General features: G+C 42.7%; 1 protein-coding gene across 1 annotated transcript in view; it reads left to right on the plus strand.

The window, feature by feature from the left end:
• Positions 1 to 3,181: 3,181 nt before the first annotated feature.
• Positions 3,182 to 26,630, plus strand: part of LOC142099735 (sodium- and chloride-dependent creatine transporter 1-like) — a 48,938-nt gene continuing 25,489 nt past the window's right edge. Inside the window, 4 exon segments of the mRNA XM_075183562.1 lie at positions 3,182 to 3,208; positions 3,210 to 3,405; positions 9,939 to 10,070; positions 24,863 to 25,139. Of these exon segments, the coding sequence (XP_075039663.1) occupies positions 3,185 to 3,208; positions 3,210 to 3,405; positions 9,939 to 10,070; positions 24,863 to 25,139 (629 nt within the window). The 5' untranslated portion in view covers positions 3,182 to 3,184.

The raw sequence follows: 26,630 nt of genomic DNA on the forward strand, positions 1-26,630 counted from the left end.
TCAGGAGGCCACAGACTGAGAGTTATATAGTAGAATGAGCAGGGTCCCCAGCAGCACAGAGTATATCAGGAGATGAGTGATGTGTTAGTGAGGACAGGGCTGTATGTGACAGGGGCAGTGACATGATATAAGGAGGGGAATGGAGGCAGCAGGAAGCCACAGACTGAGAGTTATATAGTGGAAGGAGCAGGGTCCCCCAGCAGCACAGAGTATATCAGGAGATGAGTGATGTGTTAGTGAGGACAGGGCTGTATGTGACAGGGGCAGTGACATGATGTGAGGAGGGGAATGAAGACAGCGGGAAGCCTCAGGCTGAGTGTTATATAGTGGGAGGAGCAGGGTTGTGCCCCTAAGAAGTATGCAGATTAGTCATTCAGCGAGCTTGCTAAGTTACTATTTTTTAAGACCCTTATTTACATAATACATGTAACATGTCATGATGTCATTATGGTAAGGGGGAGGGATTGTTGTGCCCTGAGAACTGCACAGAACTTGACGTGTTTAGATGCATCAGCGAGAATAAGTCTGCAGAAGTCAAAGTAAAATGTTGTCAACTATGAACACTGTACATTATACCACTTCATGTCTATCCTGTTTTATGCTTCTGTGATTGTTTTCATCAGTATCATCTGGTTGGTGCATTTATACTGCAGTTACGAGTAGTAACCACCCAACATCACAGGCAGATCTGGTTTAATTCACCTAATTTACGAGTTAATTGTGAGATAATTATTATCTAATCAGGTATGTAATTACATCAAGTCATTTCTCTGCCGTGCAGGGAAAACTAATTGTCCTCACAAGTTACAACATACAATTATTAATCCGGGTGATGATTGACTTATACAGAAGTCATAGTAAGAGTGTTAGGAACTCCCAAGCCAGTACAGTGAAACTCGGGGACTACTCTGAAGGCCAGGTGTTCGCTGGAGCCCCTAGTGGTGGGGACAGACTGGGCTGCGGGCCGACCGAGGGTCGAGTAACGTATACTGACTTAAAGGAGCACCCAGGAGTGGAGTGATTGGCGGGCTGTAGTGAAGAGGGAATCCAAGGTCAAAGGTCACCAGCACAGGTACAAAATCCAGGGACAAGCGAAGGGTCAGACACACAGGCAAAGAAGCAAAATCCGGAATCCAGGCAAAAAGGTCAAGGTCAGAAGAGAAGGTTCACAGGTCCAGGAACAAGCAGAGGTCAAAACACGGGTAGTCAATCCAAGGTAGCAATAACCAACAGAGAGAACAAGCAGGCAGCAGAACTGAGGACAGAACGCTATAACCGGCAGTGAGGCTGCAGACCTCACTGCCCTAAATACCACAAGCCACCAATCAGAGCCTAGCTCTGATTCTCACACAGCCCCTATACTAATTAAATGAATCAGCCCACAGGCTGTGTTAATTTGCGCGCATGCGCCCGGCTACTAGTACCGCCGGGACGCAGCGCCAGATGAGAAGCGTCGGACCGTTGCCTTGGCAACGGCCGGCCAGAAACTGGAAATGACGTCCCGGTCGTCAAGGTGACGGCCGGGACGCCAGAGGACACAGGAAGTGAGCCGCGGCGGCTCGTGACAAAGAGTTAGTGGATTCCTGGTGTCACAAATGTATACTCACTAACAATCTCTTGTAAACATAATTAGATACATTGAAAATATTATACCTATTCCATAAAGCCAAATGCAATACATAGTCATAATATGCAGTGCTAGAAATAACGGGTCTGAGTCATTAAGGAGAGCAAAGCAGAAAAAAGAGTAACTTCGCACCTGGGCAAAACCATGTTGCATTGGAGGGGGAGGTAAATTTAAAATGTGGGGGCAGATTTATAGTTTGGCTAGGGCATGTCCTAGATCAACTTTACATTTCAGTGTAAACATAAAGCCACCAAGTATTTGTGTGTTACATGAAAAAACAGCCAGTATATAACTGATGTGCAAAATAATAAACTAATATGCACCCCTTGCATTGTAACATGGTTTTGTCCAGGAGAAAACATACTTATTTTTTTGCCTTAGTCTCCTTAATGAATCAGACCCACTATATTTTCTTTTTATCTCTATCATATTTTATCATGATTTGTCACAAGGTTACAGTGTTCTCGATGACACATTAAGGACTCAGAGTTAGGAGCAAGGCCAATTTGCGATGCAAGGGGGGGGGGGGGGCAAATGTATTTTTTTGCATGCAGGGAAAACACCAGCTGCTTGTGCATGTAGCACACAAACATTGAGCACCTTTATTTTTACACTGCAATTTAGCGTTGAGCTAGGACATGTCCCCTCCTAACTATAAATCTGTCCGTGCATTTTAAATTTGCTCCCCTGTAGTGCAACACGGTTTTGTCAAGGTGCAAATTTTGCACCCAGTAGTTGGATTTGCTCCTATCTCTAAATTCTCCCCTGGGTGAGGATACCGTCCTTTCACCTATGCAGATTATTAACTCCTCTCGGGTCTGTTGGTGTTTTGTCCTTATTATTTCTATGAATGGATATTTTGACTATGTATTAAATTTAGCTTAATAAAATTGTTATGATATTTAATTATGTTTACTAGAAGATTGTTTAGGGAGCCATTAGTTTTAATGGAAACTTTATGTGTTTTATTATTTGTTTTTGGAACAATGAATAAAGTGTTATTTTTCTATATTTGGTCCTGTGCAGTTTAGTGATTGTTTCATGTGCTGTTTTCTTTTGTTAGTTACCACAGAACGGGTGTCACTATGGTTCTCATTGCTTCCTCCTTTGAGAAGACCTTTTGTTAAATTTTGACCAAGGGGCTAATTTGTATGTTCTTTGTTGGCGGGTTATCCAATATCCCGTTTCCTCCTACAGTCCAAAGATGCATTGTCAGTTATCTGTCCCTGTCTTGTGTGTGTGCTTGTGATCGGGAGATTGGATTGTGAACTCCACAGAGGCAGTGACGCATGTGAATATGATTGTACTGCGCTGAGGAATATGTTGGTGCTATATAATATCCCGTTTCCTCCTACAGCCCAAATATGCATTGTCAGTTATCTGTCCCTGTCTTGTGTGTGTGCCTGTGATCGGGAGATTAGATTGTGAACTCTACTGAGGCATCGACACGTGTGAATATGGTTGTACTGCACTGAGGAATATGTTGGCGCTATATAATATGATGTTTTCTTTCCTTGTGTTGCTACAGAGAAAGATGGGAGCCCCAGTGCCCCAGAAATGGAGGGCTCCGAGACCGCAGGAGGGGGGGGAAGCAGTCCCAGACGAGAAGGCTGTCATCGCTCCTCTGGTGTTGCCTGCGATGGGCCCGGTGAAAATACCCATCCCAGAGAGAGAGACTTGGACGCGGCAGATGGACTTCATCATGTCCTGCGTGGGTTTTGCCGTCGGACTGGGGAATGTGTGGAGGTTTCCGTACCTCTGCTACAAGAACGGAGGAGGTAAGAACTGTCACAAAAACATTATGCCCTCCCCCCAAAGCTGTGTGTCCCTAGAGCTAGTGGCAGTGTTGTCCCTGTCACCTACACACAAAGAACATGTTCATTTGTGAGCTAAATCAATATTCTGCTTATTAATTCGCTAGGAACTAGTTACATCATTACAGCACCCGGAGAGGTGGATTGGGTGCACGACTGCCCCCTGGAAATGAGGCCTATGTAGAGTAGTACAGTATGTAAAACTTGTGGCTCCTGAAAAATGCCACGATTGACTGTAGCAAGAGAAAACTGCTCTGATTGGCTACTCGCTTCCTGGAATTGCCAATCAGAAAGGTTTTCTCGCACTCCAGCTAATCAATCCCAGCCTGACATGCCTAGTGCTTGTTTCAGCGTTTCAGGGGGTCCCCAACATTCTTTGTCCCCCTGACTTAGCTGGCTATAAGCACTGGTGCTGGTTAAACCTCTTGGGAGGAGGCACATTTAATTTTGTTTCCAAAAATTCTAATAAATTTTGCTTACAATAAGGTGATGATCCTCACTGTAGTCTCACAATATTTTGATTAGCGCGTATTTTAACATACACGCAGCTCAAAACACGTTGGGTCATAATTTTGTGGCTGTTTGTTCACGTGTAAGTCCTGGCCGCAAAATTTGCAGGCAAATGTAAATCAGACCAACTGTACTGTTTGTGCTTGGTGCTCCTGCAGTCTTGGTATTACTCCTTAATTGTTCTGTACTGTTTGTATTCTGTACGGAAACTTTTGGCACCTTATAAATAAATAATAATAATAATCAGGCCCATTATGAATTAATATACAATTATAGGAACACAGCAGTTGTAGTGGCTCAGTTATGCTTAGAAATTAAAGTGTGTTAGGTTTAGAGCAAAGCCGAGGTTTGTGTAGCTTAGTGTAGACGCTATCCGCCAACCTGGATTATAAACAGTCCCGGAAACACAACCTGATTCTGTTTGTAGGAAGTTTCCATGACATGAGAACAAGCTTTTAAGTTTCAAAGCTATTTCTGGATCTCTTTCTGGATGTTCCATTACCAGAATAACATAATGATGTCCTTAAATAACCGATACACTATACTATGCTGAGATCAGTCCCGGCTGCTTTAAATCTAAACTGCAGATTTAATTTTTAGAGACCTCCTGGCAATCATGACAATACTCTAAATTAATTGGAAATCAACAGTGCTTTAGGGTCACCATGAGCTATTAAAGGACGTGTGCAGATTATTACAGTTTGATATGCTCCACTTGAGCATAAGATGATTTGCAAACACTGTTATTTATTTGTTGACAAATGACATTTAAATGTACCAGCTTCTCTGCAGCACTGCAGGTTAACTGATTCCAGAGGGCAGCAACATTGTTGCAATAATGACTGCAAAGTTCTATTGTAGTGTAATTGAAGTGAGTGGGGTGAGAACCCAGACTACTATCTTAGAAGCTGAATTGATACTTGTCAGCTGGAATGAACTCATTGCTTGTTTGGCCAAAAGCAAGCGATGGTGGCTCAGTGGTTAGCACTTCTGCCTCACAGCACTGGGGTCATGCGTTCGATTCCCGACCATAGTCTTATCTGTGTGGAGTTTGTATCTTCTCACCATGTTTGCGTGGGTTTCCTCCGGGTGCTCCGGTTTCCTCCCACACTCCAAAAAACATACTGGCAGGTTAATTGGCTACTATAAAAAAAATTGACCCTAGTCTCTCTCTGTCTTTGTGTGTGTGTATGTTAGGGAATTTAGACTGTAAGCTCCATGTGACTGAGTTCTCTAATTCTGCAGCCTGTGCAGGCTGCAGAATTAGTGGAGCTATATGATGATGATAACTAAAATCTCACTTATTGGCATATTGGTAAATGCAATTGGAAGATGACTGCATCTAATTTGCAAACCCACGTGTGTGGCCCAATTGGAGAGAGAGCCTGTCGCTTGACTCTTGCGCTCCTGACACCTGAAATAACACTTTTGCCTCAAATCATCTGTTGAAAACTTAAAAACACACTGTTGATAACTTTTGTCATAATTACAGATGTTGCTAAGGAAGGTCAGTAAGTTTTCACCAGATGATTTCAGGCAGAAATCCTGAGCCCTTTCAAGACTTTTTCGCAAGATTTGGATTCAGACATATTATGATTCAGCTCAACTAAACTGGGACCCGCAACTTTTTAGTGTGCAGGACACTGTGTTATCACTTTAAGGAGCTCAAATGACACATTTCATTCACTTTTAATTTTAACACTGTAATTTGTGTTAGGATTTGATTTCACTGTTCGCTAGAATCTTTTGTAAAATGATTCTCTATTCCATCAATCCTAAATGATATATTGGTGTATCAAGGCCGGGAGTAAGGTATTTTGTTCCCATGGCCAATTTTGTAGCCCCCTACCCCCCCCCCCCCCCCCCTCCACAGTGCAGCAGCTTCCCATTGACTTAAACTCTCTCAAGCGCCGTCTGAGTTAATCATCTAATGTAATCAAAACAACACGTAATTGGCACTACTGATAATACCATAAATTAAAAATGCTCATTATTTTGAAATGCTGATAGACACAAAAAAATGTGGTCAGAATATTGAGCAAGTGGCAGCTGGCACCTGTCCATTTCTACTGCTATAGACACTGAGCCAACATGACCTTTCCACAAATCTAGTTGTACCCCCTTCGCTTTAACTCGCTCTTCTTCTTAGATTGTAAGCTTTTGTGTCCAAAATCCCCAGGCATATTGTTTTAACACTTTATGCTGCAAAAATATGGGATAACGCACTTCCTTCTGTATTGTTATGTCGCGATTACAAGACCCTGAGGAATTCTGGGACCATAGAAGACCAGGGGGCTGTAGGCAGATTGGATTTAAGGAGGTCACGGAATTCCGATGTGATTTCTAATAGCCGGAGTAATATACAGTAGGGGGGTATTATAACTTATAGTATAAAACTTTTCTTAATGAACATTGATTGCATAAGAACTCGCTGACGTATAATCAGTGACATCAGAATTCTCTGGTTATACAGATATTATCTAGAAGATTTTATACATAAATTAACATCTTTTGTATATAATAATAAAAATAATAATAATTATATAAATAATAATACAATACTTATAATAATATAATAGTAATAATACATGACTTTCTTTACTGCTGCTATAGAACCAACCACAGCTAATCTTATAGAATAAGCAAACATCAGTAATGTCAATTATGTGGGTTACTTTTGTCTTTTGGCCGCCCCCTGTTTCTCTACATAACTACTTATGTCTCTTTATTAAGGCTGAATGACCTATTTATAACAATTTCAATGAGTAATCATCGCATCCTCCCATCCCCTCCCCCCCTCCGTCTTGCAGAGAATCACACACTCTAAAAATGGAAATCTGCTGCAGCAAAGGGAAGGGAGGGGAACCGAGAGTGTCGTTCGTTGGGGCGATATCGCTGAGAGGTAAAGAAAGCGGAGAGAGGATGATCACAGGGAATGATATGACAGCTGATGAATTATACATCTGCCACAATATGCTGCTCTATCTCTCATCTCAGCTTATAAATGAGGAGTGGAGCAGTTCCCTCGCACAACAGACAGCGCTGAATACAACATTGTTACATGAAAGTATAAAACGCACAATGTTCTGTTGTACAACAATCTGAGCGTTTAGCAGCGTCCTCAGGCAGCGCATGGAAATGATCTCAGGGCGCGAAGCGGATATATAAAGTTTAAAACGTCTGTCAAAAGAAGAGCTAAAATTATTTGGAATAACTATTGTGCTGGATGGAAATTTAGTTTGATACAAATTTAGGGCTACCCCTTATTATACAACATAGGGCCTCATTGGTGGCCTGCAAAACTGATGATACTTTGATGGCAACGTGTGTCTCAAGTTGCGTAGGTGCACCTCAATTCAGACATTTGAGGAGCAAGATGGCGGCGTTGGAGGAGGAGCACAAGTTTGCACAGCCAATGGGAGAAGTTGGGTGGAGCAAGATCAAGTTACAGACTAGATGCACCAATGTGCTTAGTTTTTGCGGAGCAGTGCAAAAGCGAGATTGCGTTGATCAAGGGCAAACGCAGGATTTGTAGAGAGGGGTTTCCATGCCACACCACCAGTGGGCGTGACCAGCATGCTTTGGGACGTGGCTATAATTTTAGACAGTGCTTGGCTGCTCTCCAACTCTTCCTATCCCCATCATATACATTGGCAATGCTGCGTGTGCTACTGTTAGGGGCACACAGCTCTCCCTGTTCGAGCAGAGCCGTGTGAAGCGGACATACCTCCCAACTGTCCCTACAATCAGGACAAAGTCCTGACTGAGTGTGTCAGAGCAGTTGACAGACTGTCCTGCTCTCTCCTACCTGTTCTTGCTGCTTTCAATACTTGTCGGGGAGAAATGGCTGTGAACAGTGCAGACAGAAACGATCTGCACACAATCTGCAAAGTGGCTGGTCCCGGGGCAGGGTCCAGCCACCTCAAGCATACAGTACTCCAGGCACTAGAAACCCCCCTCCCCCCAGGCACTAGAAACCCCCGGCGAGAGCATGCGCAGCAGCTCCGTTTCTTCAGCGCTGTCCTATACAGCAGCCGCGGCGCTGTCTAAGAAGCATCCACGGCGGTGCTGTATACACTACAGCACCGCCGCGGACGATTCTTTGACAGCGCCGCGGCTGCTGTATAGGACAGTGCAGCTATAGCGGCCACTTAGTTAGCGCAGGGGGGGGGGGGTTTCTGGAGACTCAGAAACCCCCCCTGTGTGCGCCACTGCCCCCCCCTGGGTTTGCCTATGCTGATATTATTGAAATGAGATAAAGGGAGAGGAGGATATTTTTGTAGGTACTCCTTGCTTTGAGGAAGGGTACATGGTCATTTTCAATCGCGCTGAACCTTTAATGGGACACATTTTTCAACTTACAGTTACACTTTGAAGGAGAAGCGCATTTTTCGGTACCGTACTTGCATTGTACAAAAAATAAATATCTTCATAGAACCTTGAAGTAAGCTGATAACACAAGAATATGAGACGAACGACGGCACCAATGTCCTTAAAAAAAAATATCAACATAATAAGTGAAGGAAAATCAATGATCACAAATTGTTCCAAAGTCTCCTTATCAGACAAACTCGCTGCTGAAACTTTCAAACCTCCTTTTATAATTCCCTTTTTATAGCGATGATGTTGTTTCCAATTATCTCACAAAAAAAAGTGAAAAAAAAACCCCAAATGAATAAAAGTATATTAACTGAATTTCAGCTCGTTTATATCTCACGTCTAAAAATTCAACTTGTGTTTCTGCGTGAAAAAAAAGTGTACACCCCACCGTGACTGAAAACCTGAGCAGTGGAAAAATACATTGCATGCAGTGCTACTTACACTAGTGTAGCAGTATCTGGATAAATCCTTGAGAACATCCTCAGCAAAAATAGAAAATATATACAATAGTGTGATATTGTTATAATATAGTCCCAAAACCCGGGTTATAGACACATCAGAATCTTCCAAATGAAAAGAAGAAGTCTGAAACGCGTTTCAATACTGAAATACCTATGAGAAACGCGTTGATGATTTTGTCTTTTGGAGTGCTGTTTGGTTTAATTATTTACTTTTACACTTGAAGTAGGCTGGGCTAGACACACGTGCTCACTAACAAGGCGTTTTGCGGTAATTATCCAATCCAGTCCATAGTTATGAAGTCGATGGTTTTCAAGATTGCCCACCAGAAATTTCTACTTGACTTGTAAATGCAGATATTCAAGATACTCTGCATGAAAGTACAACACGGAGCATTCAAAACTGTTTCTCACTTTTCACCAATAAGTGACTCCATGGACTAGATTTACTAAACTGCGGATTTGGAAAAGGGGAGATGTTGCTTATAGCAACCAATCAGATTCTAGCTTTCATTTATTTGGTGCATTCTACAACATAACAGCTAGAATCTGATTGGTTGCTATAGGTTACATCTCCACTTTTTCAAACCCGCAGTTTAGTAAATATACCTCCATATCTGGAATACAAACTTCTGCTATTTAAATGTTTTCCATTTCCTGAATAATCAGATCATGACATAGGACAGTGGCGAGAGAGAATCCCACCTGATGAAAGACTGTTTTGTTTTTTTCTTGCTAGAGCTCATCAGTGTATGAGAGGGTATACTGCTCAGTATGTTATTGTTTCAATCAATATCAGTAAAAAAAAAATGTTAATTAGGGAACCCTTGTTACCTTAAATTTGATCAGGCCACAAATCCAGATCACACTTTCTTTTGTGTATATAATAACAAATATTAGGGAGTAAAACAGTTTCCTATTAATCTTGTTATTGTGAAGGAGAACTGGATCTGATTTGGGGGATAAAGATCATTGTGAGATAAAAAAAATAATATTTAAAAAAAAAAAAAAAAAAGGTTATTGCCTAAAAAACCAAGAAAGGCAGCGGCATTAAACTACTGTAAATGAATTGTGCTCTGTTAAATATTAGATAGAGCTCTAATAAAGATCGTCATTTGTTGATGCCTGTTCTCCTTTGTGTCTACCCAGGTGTGTTTCTTATTCCCTACTTGCTAATTGTCTTCGTGGGAGGAATTCCCGTTTTCTTTTTGGAAATTGCTTTGGGTCAGTTCATGAAACAAGGAGGAATTGCAGCATGGAACATCGCTCCGCTTTTCAAAGGTAACCTGGGGTCCACTTACATTTCCATGGACAGTATTTAGTTTGCGGGTTTCCTAAGGGAGCCTGATAACGGGTTGGGTACGGATTAGCGATTACGACTATTCCGACAAGTGTCATAGCTACAAAAAATATGACACTAGTCGGAATGGTCGTAATCGCTAATACGATTACCAGCGCTCACAGCAGCACAGAGTAATGATACACTGGGTAATCCTTATTTTTTTCAACACCTGCCTTGTAAGTCATTTTTAAACTGTGTTATAGTTGAAAATACTGGAATCAAATGGAAATCTAAAGCAGATTTTAGAAATGTATTTCTCTTTTCAATTAAAATTTATTTCTCAATTTGTCCACATATCCAGCCAAGTTGTGTGACACAAAAATATGTGAATAACTGACATTCCCTTAGGCACCTGCGATTTCTCCCCACTATTAAAATCGATGACTTTTTTCCTCATCACGTCTGAACAAGCTTTATGTTTATTGCACTGGATTTAATGGTTGAAGATATATAATACATTGTTTTACTGTGAAACTTAAGCAATTCTGAAAAGTGCTTTGAGTTAATAAAAGGTTGCAAATTGTTAGTTCAAATGACCCTCTTCCCATTCATTCTAATGACTGAAGTTTGAGATGACACCTTAAGTCAGTGGGTCCCAAACGTTTGCAGTTCCCGGCACCCTTAGAGTCTGCATAATTTTTTCAAGGCACCCCTCCAAAATAATTACCGAGCAGTCCCGTTTTATACGTAGTTGGGTCAAATAAACATAATAAGTATTTAGGTCAAGACAGAAATACTTATTTAGTTGCATGCAAATATAATACACATAAATCCAAGGGAAAAGAATATTTTTATATATATTTTTCAATTATACTTCTGTCAAAGAAAAATTTACAGCTAACTCACACTGTGCCCTCCTTCATCTCCACATACTCAGTGCCCTCCTTCATCTCCACACACTCTGTGCCCCTGCATCCACACACTCTGTGCCCTCCTTCATCTCCACACACTCTGTGCCCACCTTCATCTCCACACACTCTGTGCCCTCCTTCATCTCCACACACTCTGTGCCCACCTTCATCTCCACACACTCTGTGCCCTCCTTCATCTCCACACACTCTGTGCCCACCTTCATCTCCACACACTCTGTGCCCTCCTTCATCTCCACACACTCTGTGCCCCCTTCATCCACACACTCCGTGCCCCCTTCATCCACACTTTTCTTCTGTCTTACCAATTTGGCAGTGCCTGGGACCCAGCATCCTCTCTCCTGCCGCTTGTCACTGAATGTCGGGTGTGATGACATCACGCCCAACATTCAGTGAGAAGCGAGGAGGATGCTGGGTCACGGGCGCCATCGGATTGGTTTGGTTTTTTTCCTCCTCCTGTCACAGCACCCCTGTGACAGCGCCGCGGCACTCCTGGGAGCCGCGGCGCACACTTTGGGAACCGCAGTGTCACTCACCGGACCGTGAGTGCCTCTTCCCGGACATTTAGGAACCGTGGTCGTCCACCATCCTGAGGGTCTGCGCATGCGCAGCCCTTTTCTATACTTCAGTGTATACCCCTTTAACTCAATTGGCAGATCAGGCAACCTCCCTATATTAAGCACCTGTGGTCAACACCACGTTGCCTGATCTTGGAGTCTCATTCCTCATGAGTCTCTGAAGGTGTTCCTGTATTCCTCGTGTATTCAGCGCTGCTGATTCCTGTGGTTTCCAAACCACTTCTATTCCTGTGGTTTCCATACCACTTCTATCATCAACTGTATCATCAGGACTGTTTGCTGATTCCTATCCGCTGCCTCCGTGCACTACAGTCTTCCATACCACTTCTATCATCAACTGTATCATCAGGACTGTTTGCTGATTCCTATCCGCTGCCTCCGTGCACTACAGTCTTCTAAACCACTTCAACGTTATTTTATATCTATGTGACTGTTTGCTCATTGCTATCCGCTGCCTCCGTGCACTCCAGCTTTTACTTCACTCACCTGCTTCTCATCAAGTCTGTTTGCTGATTCCTATCCGCTGCCTCTGTGCACTACAGTCTCCTGCTTGCAACTCGCCTGTGTTCATCATCGTGACTGCCAGCTGACTACTATCCGCTGCCTCCGTGCACTACAGTCTCCTGCTTGCAACTCGCCTGTGTTCATCATCGTGACTGCCAGCTGACTACTATCCGCTGCCTCCGTGCACTACAGTCTCCTGCTTGCAACTCGCCTGTGTTCATCATCGTGACTGCCAGCTGCTACTATCCGCTGCCTCCGTGCACTACAGTCTCCTGCTTGCAACTCGCCTGTGTCCAACATCGTGACTGCCAGCTGATTACTATCCGCTGCCTCCGTGCACTACAGTCTCATCTCATCTTTGCTGTGACTTCCTCGAGACTGCCGCTTTCATGACCATCTGCTACACTTCGTGATCTACAGCTCCTGCCCTGCGCTGCACTCCTGTTTCCCATCGCTGTTGGTTCCTGTGGTTGCTACTGGTTACCTCCGTGTGCCGCTGAGCCCTGCTGCTGTGGTCAGCGCTATCGTCCATCTCCTGCTGATCCACTCTCCACGCCTTCACGTGTTCCACTGGTCTCTACCCTCCTGTCAGCATTGGATTTGTATCTCATCTACTACCCTCTGCTGGATCATCTCCATTCTCCTGGGTCTCCTATGAGTCCAGTTCCACGTGTTGCTGACTCCTGTGGATTCGTGTCCCTGTTGGTCTACTCACCTGTGCGCTGCACCTGCTAGACCTCTGCCTCACCTGTCCAGGGACTTTCTATCCAGTCGGCCTCTAGCCGCTCAGGTACCGCTGCTATCCCATCTGACTGCTACTGCTGAACCACGGTATGCATACTTCTCATTGACTGTGCTGTGTATTGCATATCTTGCTGGACTGTGTTTGGTTCTCTCTGGAGTCTGCTATCCGCTGAGTCTATTGCCATCATTGACTGTGTTATCATTGTGCTGGACTACTTCAAGAGACTTTCTAGATTGCAGACCTGCTCAGTCATTTATATATATATATATCTATATTGTGCATATTACTGTGGATCGTGTATAAGGTGCCTGTGTATATCCTGTGTTGCAGTCTTCCCCCATGCACCTCCTCACATATATATTCAGTGGTACAACTTGCTGATGTCAGACCACTGATCCCTGTTTCCGGTATCACCTGTTCCATCCTCCTCTCACATAGCAGTGGTACAACTTGCTACCGCAGACCACTGACTACCTGGATACCTCCACTTGGATTCCATTCCTTCACTCAGACAGCGGTACAACTTGCTACCCGCAGACCGCTGACTCTCACCACCTCCTTGTTTCTGTTGGACATTCCTCCTCACTATAGCAGTGGTACAACTTGCTATCGCAGACCACTGACTATATTCACGTGTTCTTGTCCATACAGTTCCTTGTGTATTATTATCTCATTATTACCAGTGTTGCTAGTCATAGACTTTCCTGAGCATCTCATCGGCCATCATTTCATGTTCCGTGATCACCCAGCTACCAGAGTACCCTATTACCATCTACATTGCTCTGGTAAGCCTACCATCTGGTGATCCCTGGGTAAAGACTCCTAGTGCCCGTGACAGTAAGATCAGGCCATGACAGACCCAGATGCGGAACCTACCGCCAAAGAGATGCTGCAACATCTGGTTAGCCGTGTGGAACAACAGGATGCCCGCCAACAGCTGTTACTTCAGTGTTATCAGTCATTAACCTCCCAAGGAACATCTGGACAGACTGTGACAGCTACTACTGAAGCTCCTGTGCTTTCCTCCGTTTCCCCATTGCCATCCCAGGTGTCTACAGCTTCCACGCTTCACCTGCCTACTCCGTCAAAGTACGATGGAGACCCCAAAACTTGTAGGGGTTTCCTTAACCAATGTTCAGTCCATTTTGAGCTCCAACCTCAAAATTTTTCTACCCATCGTTCCAGAGTGGCCTATCTTATCTCTTTGTTTTCAGGACAAGCCCTGGCTTGGGCCTCCCCTCTGTGGGAGAGGAACGATCCAATATTACAAGATAGTGCCAAATTCATTTCTACATTCCGAAGTGTGTTCGATGAACCAGGTCGTGTGACCTCCGCTGCTTCCAGCATCCTCCGTCTGCGGCAAGGATCTCATACTGTAGGCCAGTACGTCATTCAATTTAGGATCTTAGCCTCTGAACTTCAGTGGAACACTGAAGCCCTAGTTGCCGCCTTCTGGCAGGGGCTTTCCGATAAAATTAAAGATGCACTGACTACTCAAGAGCTTCCTTCGTCCCTTGAAGATTTGATCTCTCTATGCCATCGTGTTGATATGAGATTTCGTGAAAGAGAGGCTGAGAAAACGACTTCTGCTAAAGCACCTCTTCGCTCTAACCCTCAATTTCGTCCAGTGTCATCCGCTGTGATTCCCATGGAGATAGGACGTTCCAAGTTATCTTCTGAGGAGAGGAAACGAAGAGTCAAGAATAGACTCTGTATCTATTGTGCTGATTCCACTCATGTCCTCAGCTCCTGCCCTAAGAGATTGGGAAATGCCAGGCCCTAACTAGTTCTGGAGAGGTGAAGTTAGGGTCCCTGGAGTCCTCTCCATCGTCTATGAAATCTAAAGTCTGCGCTTTTGATGTGACTATTTCCTTTGCTACCAAAACCTTTGAGTCACAGGCATTGATTGATTCCGGAGCAGCAGGAAATTTTATTTCCAAATCGTTAGTAAATCAATGGTCTCTACCAATGATTACCTTAAAAACTCCCATTACTGTGACGGCTATCGATGGATCACGTCTCATCAACGGTCTCATCACCCAGAGTACGTCTCCAGTAACCCTTCAGATTGGTGCTCTGCATCATGAAGAGATATCGTTTTTAATTCTTCCTGTTACGACAAGTCCGATTGTCCTAGGCCTTCCATGGCTTCAGTGTCACTCTCCCCAGATTGACTGGCGCACCCCTCAAGTCACGTCTTGGGGGCCTGAATGTCACCATCATTGCCTTTCCCAAGTCATTCCTCTCAAGGTACAGCAAGCTTCCATCTCAGCTAGTTCACCGGGACTCCCTCCTCAATATGCTTCATTTACCGATGTTTTTGATAAAGCTCAGTCTGAACGTCTTCCTCCTCATCGTTCTTGGGATTGTCCGATTGATCTTCTTCCTGGCAAGACTCCTCCCAGGGGCCGGGTCTATCCACTCTCGTTACCTGAAACTCAAGCTACATCTGAATATATACGGGAGAACCTCCAGCGTGGGTTCATTCGACCTTCCACCTCGCCCGCTGGAGCTGGGTTCTTCTTTGTCAAAAAGAAGGATGGATCATTACGCCCTTGTATAGATTTTCGTGGACTCAATGCCATTACTATCAAGAATCGGTATCCCATTCCGTTGATCACTGAGCTATTTGACCGCATCAAGGGAGCCCGTATTTTTACTAAGTTGGATCTTCGTGGTGCCTACAATTTAATCAGAATCCGTTCCGGTGACGAATGGAAGACAGCGTTTAACACCAGAGACGGGCATTACGAATATCTGGTAATGCCTTTCGGGCTATGTAATGCCCCCGCTGTTTTTCAGGGCTTCATCAATGAGATTTTTCGGGACTTATTATATGTATGTGTCGTCGTCTACCTGGACGACATATTGATTTTTTCACAGGACCTGCCTTCTCACCACCAACATGTGGCAGAAGTCCTCTCCAGGCTACGGAAAAATTAATTGTTCTGTAAATTAGAAAAATGTTCATTCGAATTACCCCAGATTCCATTCTTGGGGTATATTGTTTCCGGAGTTGGTCTGAAGATGGATCCTGACAAAGTAAATGCTGTACTACATTGGCCCCAGCCAACTACTCTTCGTGCCATCCAGCGTTTTTTAGGTTTTGCCAATTACTATAGACGCTTCATTCAAGACTTTTCTTCCATTGCATCTCCTATTGTGGCCCTGACTCGAAAAGGGGCTAATCCTAAGCAATGGTCTACTGAGGCTATTCAAGCCTTTCAAACATTAAAAGAGTCCTTCTCTTCGGCTCCAATCCTTCGTCAGCCTGATGTGACACCCCCCTTTTTCCTAGAAGTAGATGCCTCTAATGTGGGCTTAGGAGCTATTCTCTCCCAACGCTCGGAACAGCAAAAATTCCACCCTTGTGCCTTTTATTCTCGGGGTCTCCTACCCGCAGAGAAGAATTATACCATCGGAGACAAGGAATTACTGGCTATCAAAGCCGCATTAGAGGAATGGAGATACTTGTTGGAGGGAGCTCGCCATCCGGTGACGATCTTCACGGATCATAAGAACTTGTCATATCTCCAGTCTGCCCAATGCTTGAACCCTCGTCAAGCAAGATGGTCTCTTTTCTTTTCCCGTTTTGAATTAATAATTACCTTCAAACCAGCTGCCAAGAACAAAAAAGCTGATGCCTTATCTAGAGCCTTTGTTACGTCCTCTGATATAGAAGAGGTTTCCAACCATACCATTCTAGACCCCAAATGTATTTCACTGGCTGCTTCATCCACCAAAACGCTACCATTTGGGAAGACCCTCGTGCCTCCTACTCTAAGGAGGAAAATCCTTTCGTGGTTCCATGCCTCTCGTTTTTCTGGACACGCCGGTGAACACAAGACTTTTGAGATCCTCTCTCGAAGTTACTGGTGGCCTTCAATGAGGAGAGACGTCAAAGAGTTCATTGCTTCCTGTGAATTATGTTCGCAATTCAAATCCTCCCGCAGAACCCCAGCAGGGTTGCTGCGACCACTACCCATTCCGTCCAAACCATGGACCCATATTAGTATGGATTTCGTTACTGACTTACCACCTAGTAAGAACCATAACACTATTTGGGTGGTAGTGGACAGATTTTCGAAGATGGCTCATTTCATCCCTCTGTCTGGTTTGCCTTCCTCGTCTATCCTGGCTGAACATTTCATTAAAGAGATCTTCCGTATCCATGGATGTCCATCTGAGATTGTGTCTGATAGAGGAGTACAATTCGTGTCCAGATTCTGGCGAGCCCTTTGTAAAACCTTGGGCATACGATTAGCACTCTCATCTTCTTACCATCCACAATCCAATGGACAAACCGAACGTGTCAATCAAGATCTTGAGACTTTTATAAGGATATTTTCATCAGCCAATCAAGACAACTGGGTAGAGTTACTCCCTTGGGCTGAGTTCGCCCATAACAACATGTACCATGAGTCATCATCCAAAACTCCATTCTTTGTGGTCTACGGTCACCATCCGTCTTTTCCGGAATTTCCTGCCCTCCCGCCCACCCAAGTTCCTGCGGTGGAAACTGTTTGTCAGACCTTTAAAAATATCTGGTCTCAGGTCAGAACCTGTTTAAAGAAGACATCTGTCAAATATAAATCTTTCGCTGATAAGAAGAGGCGGGCTATTCCACCACTAAAAATTGGAGATCGTGTCTGGTTATCCACAAAAAATATTCGTTTGAAGGTTCCATCCATGAAATTCGCCCCTCGTTTTATTGGTCCATATAGGATCATTCAAGTTATCAATCCAGTATGTGTGAAACTCCTTCTTCCTAAGAGTCTTCGGATTTCTAATGCCTTCCATGTATCTTTGCTCAAACCTCTTATTATCAACCGTTTTTCAACTCCTCCCTCAGCTCCGCAGCCAGTTCAAGTTCATCAGGAGGAGGATTTTGAGATTACCGAGGTACTAGATGCAAAAATTTCGCGAGGAGTCCTCCACTTCCTCGTTCATTGGAAGGGCTTTGGTCCTGAGGAGCGCTCTTGGATCAAAGCTGAAGATCTTAATGCTCCTGCCCTTTTGAAGAAGTTTTACTCCAAAAATCCGGACAAGCCCGGTTCCAGGCGTTCTGTGCCCACCTTTAAAAGGGGGGGTACTGTCACTCACCGGACCGTGAGTGCCTCTTCCCGGACATTTAGGAACCGTGGTCGTCCACCATCCTGAGGGTCTGCGCATGCGCAGCCCTTTTCTATACTTCAGTGTATACCCCTTTAACTCAATTGGCAGATCAGGCAACCTCCCTATATTAAGCACCTGTGGTCAACACCACGTTGCCTGATCTTGGAGTCTCATTCCTCATGAGTCTCTGAAGGTGTTCCTGTATTCCTCGTGTATTCAGCGCTGCTGATTCCTGTGGTTTCCAAACCACTTCTATTCCTGTGGTTTCCATACCACTTCTATCATCAACTGTATCATCAGGACTGTTTGCTGATTCCTATCCGCTGCCTCCGTGCACTACAGTCTTCCATACCACTTCTATCATCAACTGTATCATCAGGACTGTTTGCTGATTCCTATCCGCTGCCTCCGTGCACTACAGTCTTCTAAACCACTTCAACGTTATTTTATATCTATGTGACTGTTTGCTCATTGCTATCCGCTGCCTCCGTGCACTCCAGCTTTTACTTCACTCACCTGCTTCTCATCAAGTCTGTTTGCTGATTCCTATCCGCTGCCTCTGTGCACTACAGTCTCCTGCTTGCAACTCGCCTGTGTTCATCATCGTGACTGCCAGCTGACTACTATCCGCTGCCTCCGTGCACTACAGTCTCCTGCTTGCAACTCGCCTGTGTTCATCATCGTGACTGCCAGCTGACTACTATCCGCTGCCTCCGTGCACTACAGTCTCCTGCTTGCAACTCGCCTGTGTTCATCATCGTGACTGCCAGCTGCTACTATCCGCTGCCTCCGTGCACTACAGTCTCCTGCTTGCAACTCGCCTGTGTCCAACATCGTGACTGCCAGCTGATTACTATCCGCTGCCTCCGTGCACTACAGTCTCATCTCATCTTTGCTGTGACTTCCTCGAGACTGCCGCTTTCATGACCATCTGCTACACTTCGTGATCTACAGCTCCTGCCCTGCGCTGCACTCCTGTTTCCCATCGCTGTTGGTTCCTGTGGTTGCTACTGGTTACCTCCGTGTGCCGCTGAGCCCTGCTGCTGTGGTCAGCGCTATCGTCCATCTCCTGCTGATCCACTCTCCACGCCTTCACGTGTTCCACTGGTCTCTACCCTCCTGTCAGCATTGGATTTGTATCTCATCTACTACCCTCTGCTGGATCATCTCCATTCTCCTGGGTCTCCTATGAGTCCAGTTCCACGTGTTGCTGACTCCTGTGGATTCGTGTCCCTGTTGGTCTACTCACCTGTGCGCTGCACCTGCTAGACCTCTGCCTCACCTGTCCAGGGACTTTCTATCCAGTCGGCCTCTAGCCGCTCAGGTACCGCTGCTATCCCATCTGACTGCTACTGCTGAACCACGGTATGCATACTTCTCATTGACTGTGCTGTGTATTGCATATCTTGCTGGACTGTGTTTGGTTCTCTCTGGAGTCTGCTATCCGCTGAGTCTATTGCCATCATTGACTGTGTTATCATTGTGCTGGACTACTTCAAGAGACTTTCTAGATTGCAGACCTGCTCAGTCATTTATATATATATATATCTATATTGTGCATATTACTGTGGATCGTGTATAAGGTGCCTGTGTATATCCTGTGTTGCAGTCTTCCCCCATGCACCTCCTCACATATATATTCAGTGGTACAACTTGCTGATGTCAGACCACTGATCCCTGTTTCCGGTATCACCTGTTCCATCCTCCTCTCACATAGCAGTGGTACAACTTGCTACCGCAGACCACTGACTACTTGGATACCTCCACTTGGATTCCATTCGTTCACTCAGACAGCGGTACAACTTGCTACCCGCAGACCGCTGACTCTCACCACCTCCTTGTTTCTGTTGGACATTCCTCCTCACTATAGCAGTGGTACAACTTGCTATCGCAGACCACTGACTACCTTCACGTGTTCTTGTCCATACAGTTCCTTGTGTATTATTATCTCATTATTACCAGTGTTGCTAGTCATAGACTTTCCTGAGCATCTCATCGGCCATCATTTCATGTTCCGTGATCACCCAGCTACCAGAGTACCCTATTACCATCTACATTGCTCTGGTAAGCCTACCATCTGGTGATCCCTGGGTAAAGACTCCTAGTGCCCGTGACACGCAGCCTTAATATATCAAAGTCTCCAGTTTGGGAAACGCATCTTCATCTTAGCAGTTCTTTCCAGTCTTTCAAAGGTCTAGTATTGGAATAGGATCTTTATCGATGTATTGTTCTAGAAAGGAATACTAAACCTTTAAACAAAACAAGAGACTTTGCACTGCTTACGAGGGATAATATGATAAAATCAGAGAATGACAGGACTAGCAAAGAAATGAATTATGTGCAGCTTGTCTGTCATTCCACCAGTTTCAAATGATTTAATGACATTGTTGCAGATTGAAATACAATTTGGTACAAAGTTCAAATACATTGAACCTGTTTTCTGATACGGAACATGGATAGAATGGCAGGGGATTGGAATAATTTGCATGTATGGCGCAGTCCATGTGGTGTTCCGCAGTTACTTGTTTGCTTTGTTCATTTATGAAAAACCTGCTCTAAGGGATTAATGAAGACTAAACATACCTGCAAATTGAATAAAACAGGTTAACTCACTTGGGATCAGAATTTAAAAACAAATTAAGATGGGGTTAGAAGTGGGATGGAAATAGCAGATAGAAGGAGGTTGACGCAGTAGGGGTCAGACATGACGACAGAATATATAAGTGTTTTGGTTGCTTCTCGAGAAAGAAATTGGCATATTCCAGAGGTGGAGGAAGGATTATAAGCTCTGTTTTGTACACTATTAGGTAGTGTTGGGACATCCATATGGAGATAAGAGAGAGACAGTTGACTACATGAGATAATACAGAGAAGAGAAGAGGTAGATCTTGGTGTCATCATCAAAGAGGAGACAATGGATGCCGAATGAGCGAATCGGTTCACCAAGAGAAGCGGTGTACAATTAGACAAGCAAAGGGCTGGGAACAGGATCTTCAACATATAGCGGAAGGGAGCATTAAGGACTTGAAACATTCTCTGGTCAGTGTAGTACCTTAGGAATGAGCAAGATGGTGAGGTTACCACTGAACATTAATGATTTAACTGCAGTGAAGTTTTCTTAGTAAAAGATTACAACACATTTCAAAGGTAAAAACTTTCTTCATCAGTCCATGAGTAACAATGTTTCACGACGGATTTAAATACACCCGAGTAAAAGCTTGTATGGGTCACACAGGAGTGCTGGATAAACGAGATTGAGGCCAATCAGTCTCTGGTTGATATGTAAACAAAAATGCCATCGCACAAAAACAATGTTGCGACAAATAATAAAATAATAGTATTTGTTTAATGTTTCTGCATCAGAAAAGGGAATTGTAACTGTGTATTCTACATTGATTTAAATATTCTAATGTTTCTGGATTTGACTTTTTGGGGGATTACAAAAGCTTACAAGTAGATTTATCATTAATTAAGAGCTGGATTAATTAATTTATTTTTTTTGGGGGTGGGGGTCTTATTATTAAAAGACTACTCTAGTAGAAATTGCACTACCAATCTCTTGCAATTTTTTTTGTGGAATCCATTGTTAAGGTGCTTTCCAGCTTTGTAAGCATTTTTAAAGGGATTTTATTTCAGCTGAAAATGCAGCGCTTTTTAAATCTCACAGCGCGTGATGAGTGCTTAAACGGTCTGTTGAAAGATAATAGTTTTCAATTGCCCAAAAACATGGCTGTCGATGTTTTAGAAATCACTTTGGCAATTAAAGTGCCTGTACGACATCTCTCCACGTTACTCATAGAAATTATTGAATCCAGATTGGGAGTGATTAGAAGCTGGGAGTTAAACGGAGAGTGAAAAGCTCTCTGCGTGACCCTAAATTTGCTTTCAAGCTAAATTGCTTTTAACTGAGTTCTATTTTCTTTGAGCACTAATCATGTGTTCGATGTTTCCTTTTTAATTTTTCCTTTTCAGTGGAATACTGCCAAGATAAAGTATCTTTTAATGAAAAAAATAAATAATTTACAGTATTATTAATAATAATAACAATACTAATATCATCACTATGCAGTTCCAACACCAGAAACAAACTTGTATACCTATTACATCACCAAGGGAAAATACTAGAAGTTAATAGTCAACACAACCTGAAAATTTTTGTAACAAATGGTATTGTGCACAAAGGTTTTAGTGAACTTTTTTTTTTTTTTTTTTATAATTATACCACCTCTGGGTGTGATCAGTACAGGAATTTGTGGTCCTTAGGTGCAATAACATTTTGCATAGTTTAGCCTTGAATTTTAAGCAAAAAGTGAATCTACAAAAAAAGAGCTTAAGGCAAACTAAAGAAACTAGAAAAATAAATTTTTAACAACAAAAAATAGAAAATAGGAAGAGACCAATCCCAGGAACACGTCTGGTAGCCAAAGCATTAAATTCACCCACAGATTCACATGAGTAACAAGGCACAAAATTCAACCAAACATGTCATCCACAACCAACGACATTCCATCTTCGTGTTCTTAATTCCCCGATGACAAACAGCACCAAATTACAAATAACTTCAGCCTTCATGAATTGTTTCCATTTAGACAGTAACCTTCATTAACCACAACCCATTAAAGAACACAACACTCATAGTTGCATTTTCTTCTTACCAATGTTGGAATCGTTAACTCAGCCAAGAGATGAACTGAAAACAGTCAAAATATTTATGATAAATAATTTGTTCCTTCTCTAAAAAGACCTGTATTGACCATTACATCCAAATTTGAATTTCTTGAGTCACCGATTAAGGATGATCTGCCTGCTGGTCTTGCCAAATCTGCACTATCATCTTCTTCTGCATCATCCATCTCATTTGTAGAAGTCCAATCATCCATAAGCACATTATAACCCACACACCCAAGATGTTCTAAATGTCAACTCAACCAGGAGGTCCACTGAAAACAGCTGAAATGTTTACATCTCTTGTGATGGCCAAATTTAAATAACTTAAAAAACGAAAACGATAAAGTTCATCTTAATCCATAATTATTTTAAATTTCAGCATAACATTTTCCTACAAATCACTGGCACTGCTATGGGGACTAGTTTTGCGCCATGTTTTGCTAGTTTATATTGGGGCTGTTTAAGCATACCTATAAAGTATTTTCAATGTTTTCTCAATATCTTTTTACTGAATGCAATTTAATCTGAACAACAGCCCTGTTGGGTCAAAGCAGGTCCAATGCAGTTGCTAAGTAGACAACCTTATTATCATTTGGCAGGATGATACGAATGTAGTCCCTAAATGTGCTGAATACTTGAATCACAACAACTAATCTTTACGGATGTAGATACCAATTGTTATTTACATGTTATCACTTAACATATTAAAAAAAACAGCTATCTAATACACCATTTAGGTAGTTTGGAAGAGTGGGGACAAACATTACCCCAATGATCATAGAGAGAAAAAAATATAAATTACAAACTCACTCAGAGTTGCCTAAAAACTGTCTCCGCTATTTAAATGTTGATTCCTTACAGCTCAAGGAGCCGTAAGAGCGGAACTTTCAGATACATTTGTTGACAGTATTGAAAATAAGAATATCTCTATTGATTTCCTTACCACAGGTCCCTTTTTTGTCCTATTTTGACATATATGGCAAGATGCAATTTACCTTCTTGAATGCTCATGGAAACTACACTACAGTAGGCGCACAAACCAACCTTTGAGAAATAAGTTATCTAAACCTTGGTCAGATATCCAGGCTTCCAAATTCACATTGCCTCCAAACACTCCACTCTTGTTTTGTAATTAAATCCCCACACAGTTAAAGATTAATCAATTTGGAATGTTTAATCCAATTGAGGGGAGAGCACCCTCATGTTTTATAACAAATTCCAACAGCATTTATAATTTGGAAACCGTAGGACCTTATGGACACAAACCATCCCTTGCTAGCTTTTAAACAGTTTCTGTTTATTATATTGTTTTCTTTCCTTTAGCTTTTATTGCTACATTTTTCCAAATGTATAGTGTTCTCCTCGATGCGTTTACCACAGATAAATGCGTTGGGGATACTTAGAGTGCCCGCCCGCAATGCTAGTAAAATTGATTGTAACAAAAGCATGTCCAATGCGTTTGTGTTTGACGAACATTTTTACAATTTTTACTAGTGTTAAAAGAAACAAATACAATGCCTGGCCTTAATAGTAATACTACAGTTTACTTATTTGCATTCATTTCTGACTTAAACTTACCCTATATTACACTGACCGGAGCTTTTACAAGAACTAACCAATCCCTGATGAATGCTTACAGTTGATCTACAAGGGTATGACATTTTTTGCATTCATTTAAAGTTAGAGACATCCTAGACCCCTAGCTTTCAAACTTATATTTTAATACCTAGGGCTATATCTACTAAACTGCCGGTTTGAAAAAGTGAAGATGTATAGCAATAAATTGATTGAGCAGCTTCCACTTCTGTATTGCCTAAAGCAACCAATCAGATTCTAGTTATCATTTATTTAGTACATTCTACAAAATGACAGCTTGAATCTGATTGGTTGCTATAGGGAACATTTTCACTTTTGCTAACCCGCAGTTTATTAAATATATCTCCCAGGCTCTTCTTCCCTTTTATTCCTTTATTGGGGTAGTAAATATAGGAAATTATCACAATCAAGCATTTTGCAAATTAATGTTTGCTCAAGGTGAACTATTTGTGTTTTGTAGTGTACAGAATACTAATATAGATGTTTATGTTGATTTAAGCAGTTTGGTAAATTTCCAGCTTTCCTTTGCAACAAATTGAATAACAAACAAAATAAACTGATCTTAAAATAGAACCAGGACAGTCTAGCTGCAGTGGGAACACTAGACTGTTGACTCTGCGATGTCCAAGAATCTAATTCATGTTGACGTTCCACAGGTCTTGGCTTTGCATCAATGGTGATCGTGTTCTTCTGTAACACCTATTACATTATGATCCTGGTCTGGGGTCTCTATTACCTAGTACACTCCTTTACCAACACCTTACCCTGGGCTACGTGTGGACATCCTTGGAACTCAAAGGACTGTACTGAAGTCTTCCTTCTAGACCAGTGCACCAACGAGACCACCGTTAACAGCACCGACTCGAGCATCGTCTACAACATCAGCTGTGACGCTCTTCTTAACAAACGCTCACCCATCATCGAGTTCTGGGAGTGAGTATTAAAAGGGACATTGTTCCTGGTATAAATAACTAGTATAAGTATAAGTAGTTACTTTCTAATATGAACTATTAGCCTGTCACAGTAGATGTATCCTCAACATAATCATAACTACATTGTTTCCCCTTTTAGACATACATCCTTCTCCCCAGTTATTCCTTAAATTCTGAGTTTGTTATTTAGATTAATATAGCTTTTCTCCGCATGGGCTCCCACCTGAGGTTTTCTTGGCTTTACTTCTGAAGGACAGTTTATCAATCCTTTCAGCTTACTTCACTTTTATAGTGTACCGCCAATGGGCAGTGTAAAAATGAGATTTCATTTTGTGAAGTGAGACTATTAAAATGAGATAAAGGTGCTTTTTTAAAGACGTTCTCTCTTGAACGGGCACATCGCCACTTACACATAAAAACACAGCTCTGAGCTAGAGGAGGTCGTGTCTCATCCTATATTTTTTAGACGCTCGCATTTTGAACCTCCTGGTTACACTTTGGTAGTGAAGACCATTTCGCAGTCCACACTGTCCGAGTGGAAAGTTTCACACACACAAAATCGAAACACGTAGTAGAGACAGCCCAGAAGTCCCGTTCTCACAATTACTTTAAGCCATACATTCATCTAAAACTAACCTGTATTTTAGGAGATAAAAATAAAAAGTTTAATTCAATAAACAATCGGTCCTAAAGTAGTAGGAGGTTGGACTTTGATATGGCATTTACACTTTTGCACAATGCACCATTTCAGATATTTTTGCCTCCAAAAACAACCCAAATTTTATTCCGGGGAGAATTCTCGACTCAGCAGCCTATTAGAAATATTTTAAAGGAATAAAATGCAGGTGGCCCATTGACGCAGCCCAAGGTAGCCCCCTAGCCCAGCCTGGCCCTCACCCTAGGTGTACTTCTAACTTGGGGAGTCATCTTCAAGCACCTGAAAGTGCGCTGAGTGAACCATTTAGATGTAATGGTGCAAAACCAAAGTAATATGTGGTGTGCAACCACTTAGCTTCATAAATTGGGTTCAACGTGATTTTATGTAGCGCTACTTAGTTTGCAGAGCAGACACAATGCCTATAAGTGGTTGTTTTTATGTTCAAAAATTTGTAATTAAAGGATAATTTCACCCAAAACTTAAAATGTAGTTTTGTTCATGCAAATCATTATCTCTTGCCTATCTGATAATCACATTTGAACCAATGTATGTTTGACTGTAATTAGATGAGATAGATTATACAAGAAAATCTCACCAAAGTTCCTCTGATTGATCCTCTGATCCAAAAGACCCTGTGTTTCCTGTAATGCTGCCAAGTAAGGCATCCTCTCCCCTCCTTCTTCAAATGCCAAGTGGTTTGTCGAGTCCCTCTTATTCAGCTTTAGGGGAAGCACATGGGGGGAGGGGCTCTGACAACTCACTGGGAGTTTGAAAAAAGTCCAAGCAGGAGAGAGGATCTCTTGCTTGGGACGATTAGAGGCAGTGCAATTTGTA

The sequence above is a fragment of the Mixophyes fleayi genome, chromosome 8 (genome assembly GCF_038048845.1).
Source record: "Mixophyes fleayi isolate aMixFle1 chromosome 8, aMixFle1.hap1, whole genome shotgun sequence".
NCBI lineage: Eukaryota > Metazoa > Chordata > Amphibia > Anura > Limnodynastidae > Mixophyes > Mixophyes fleayi.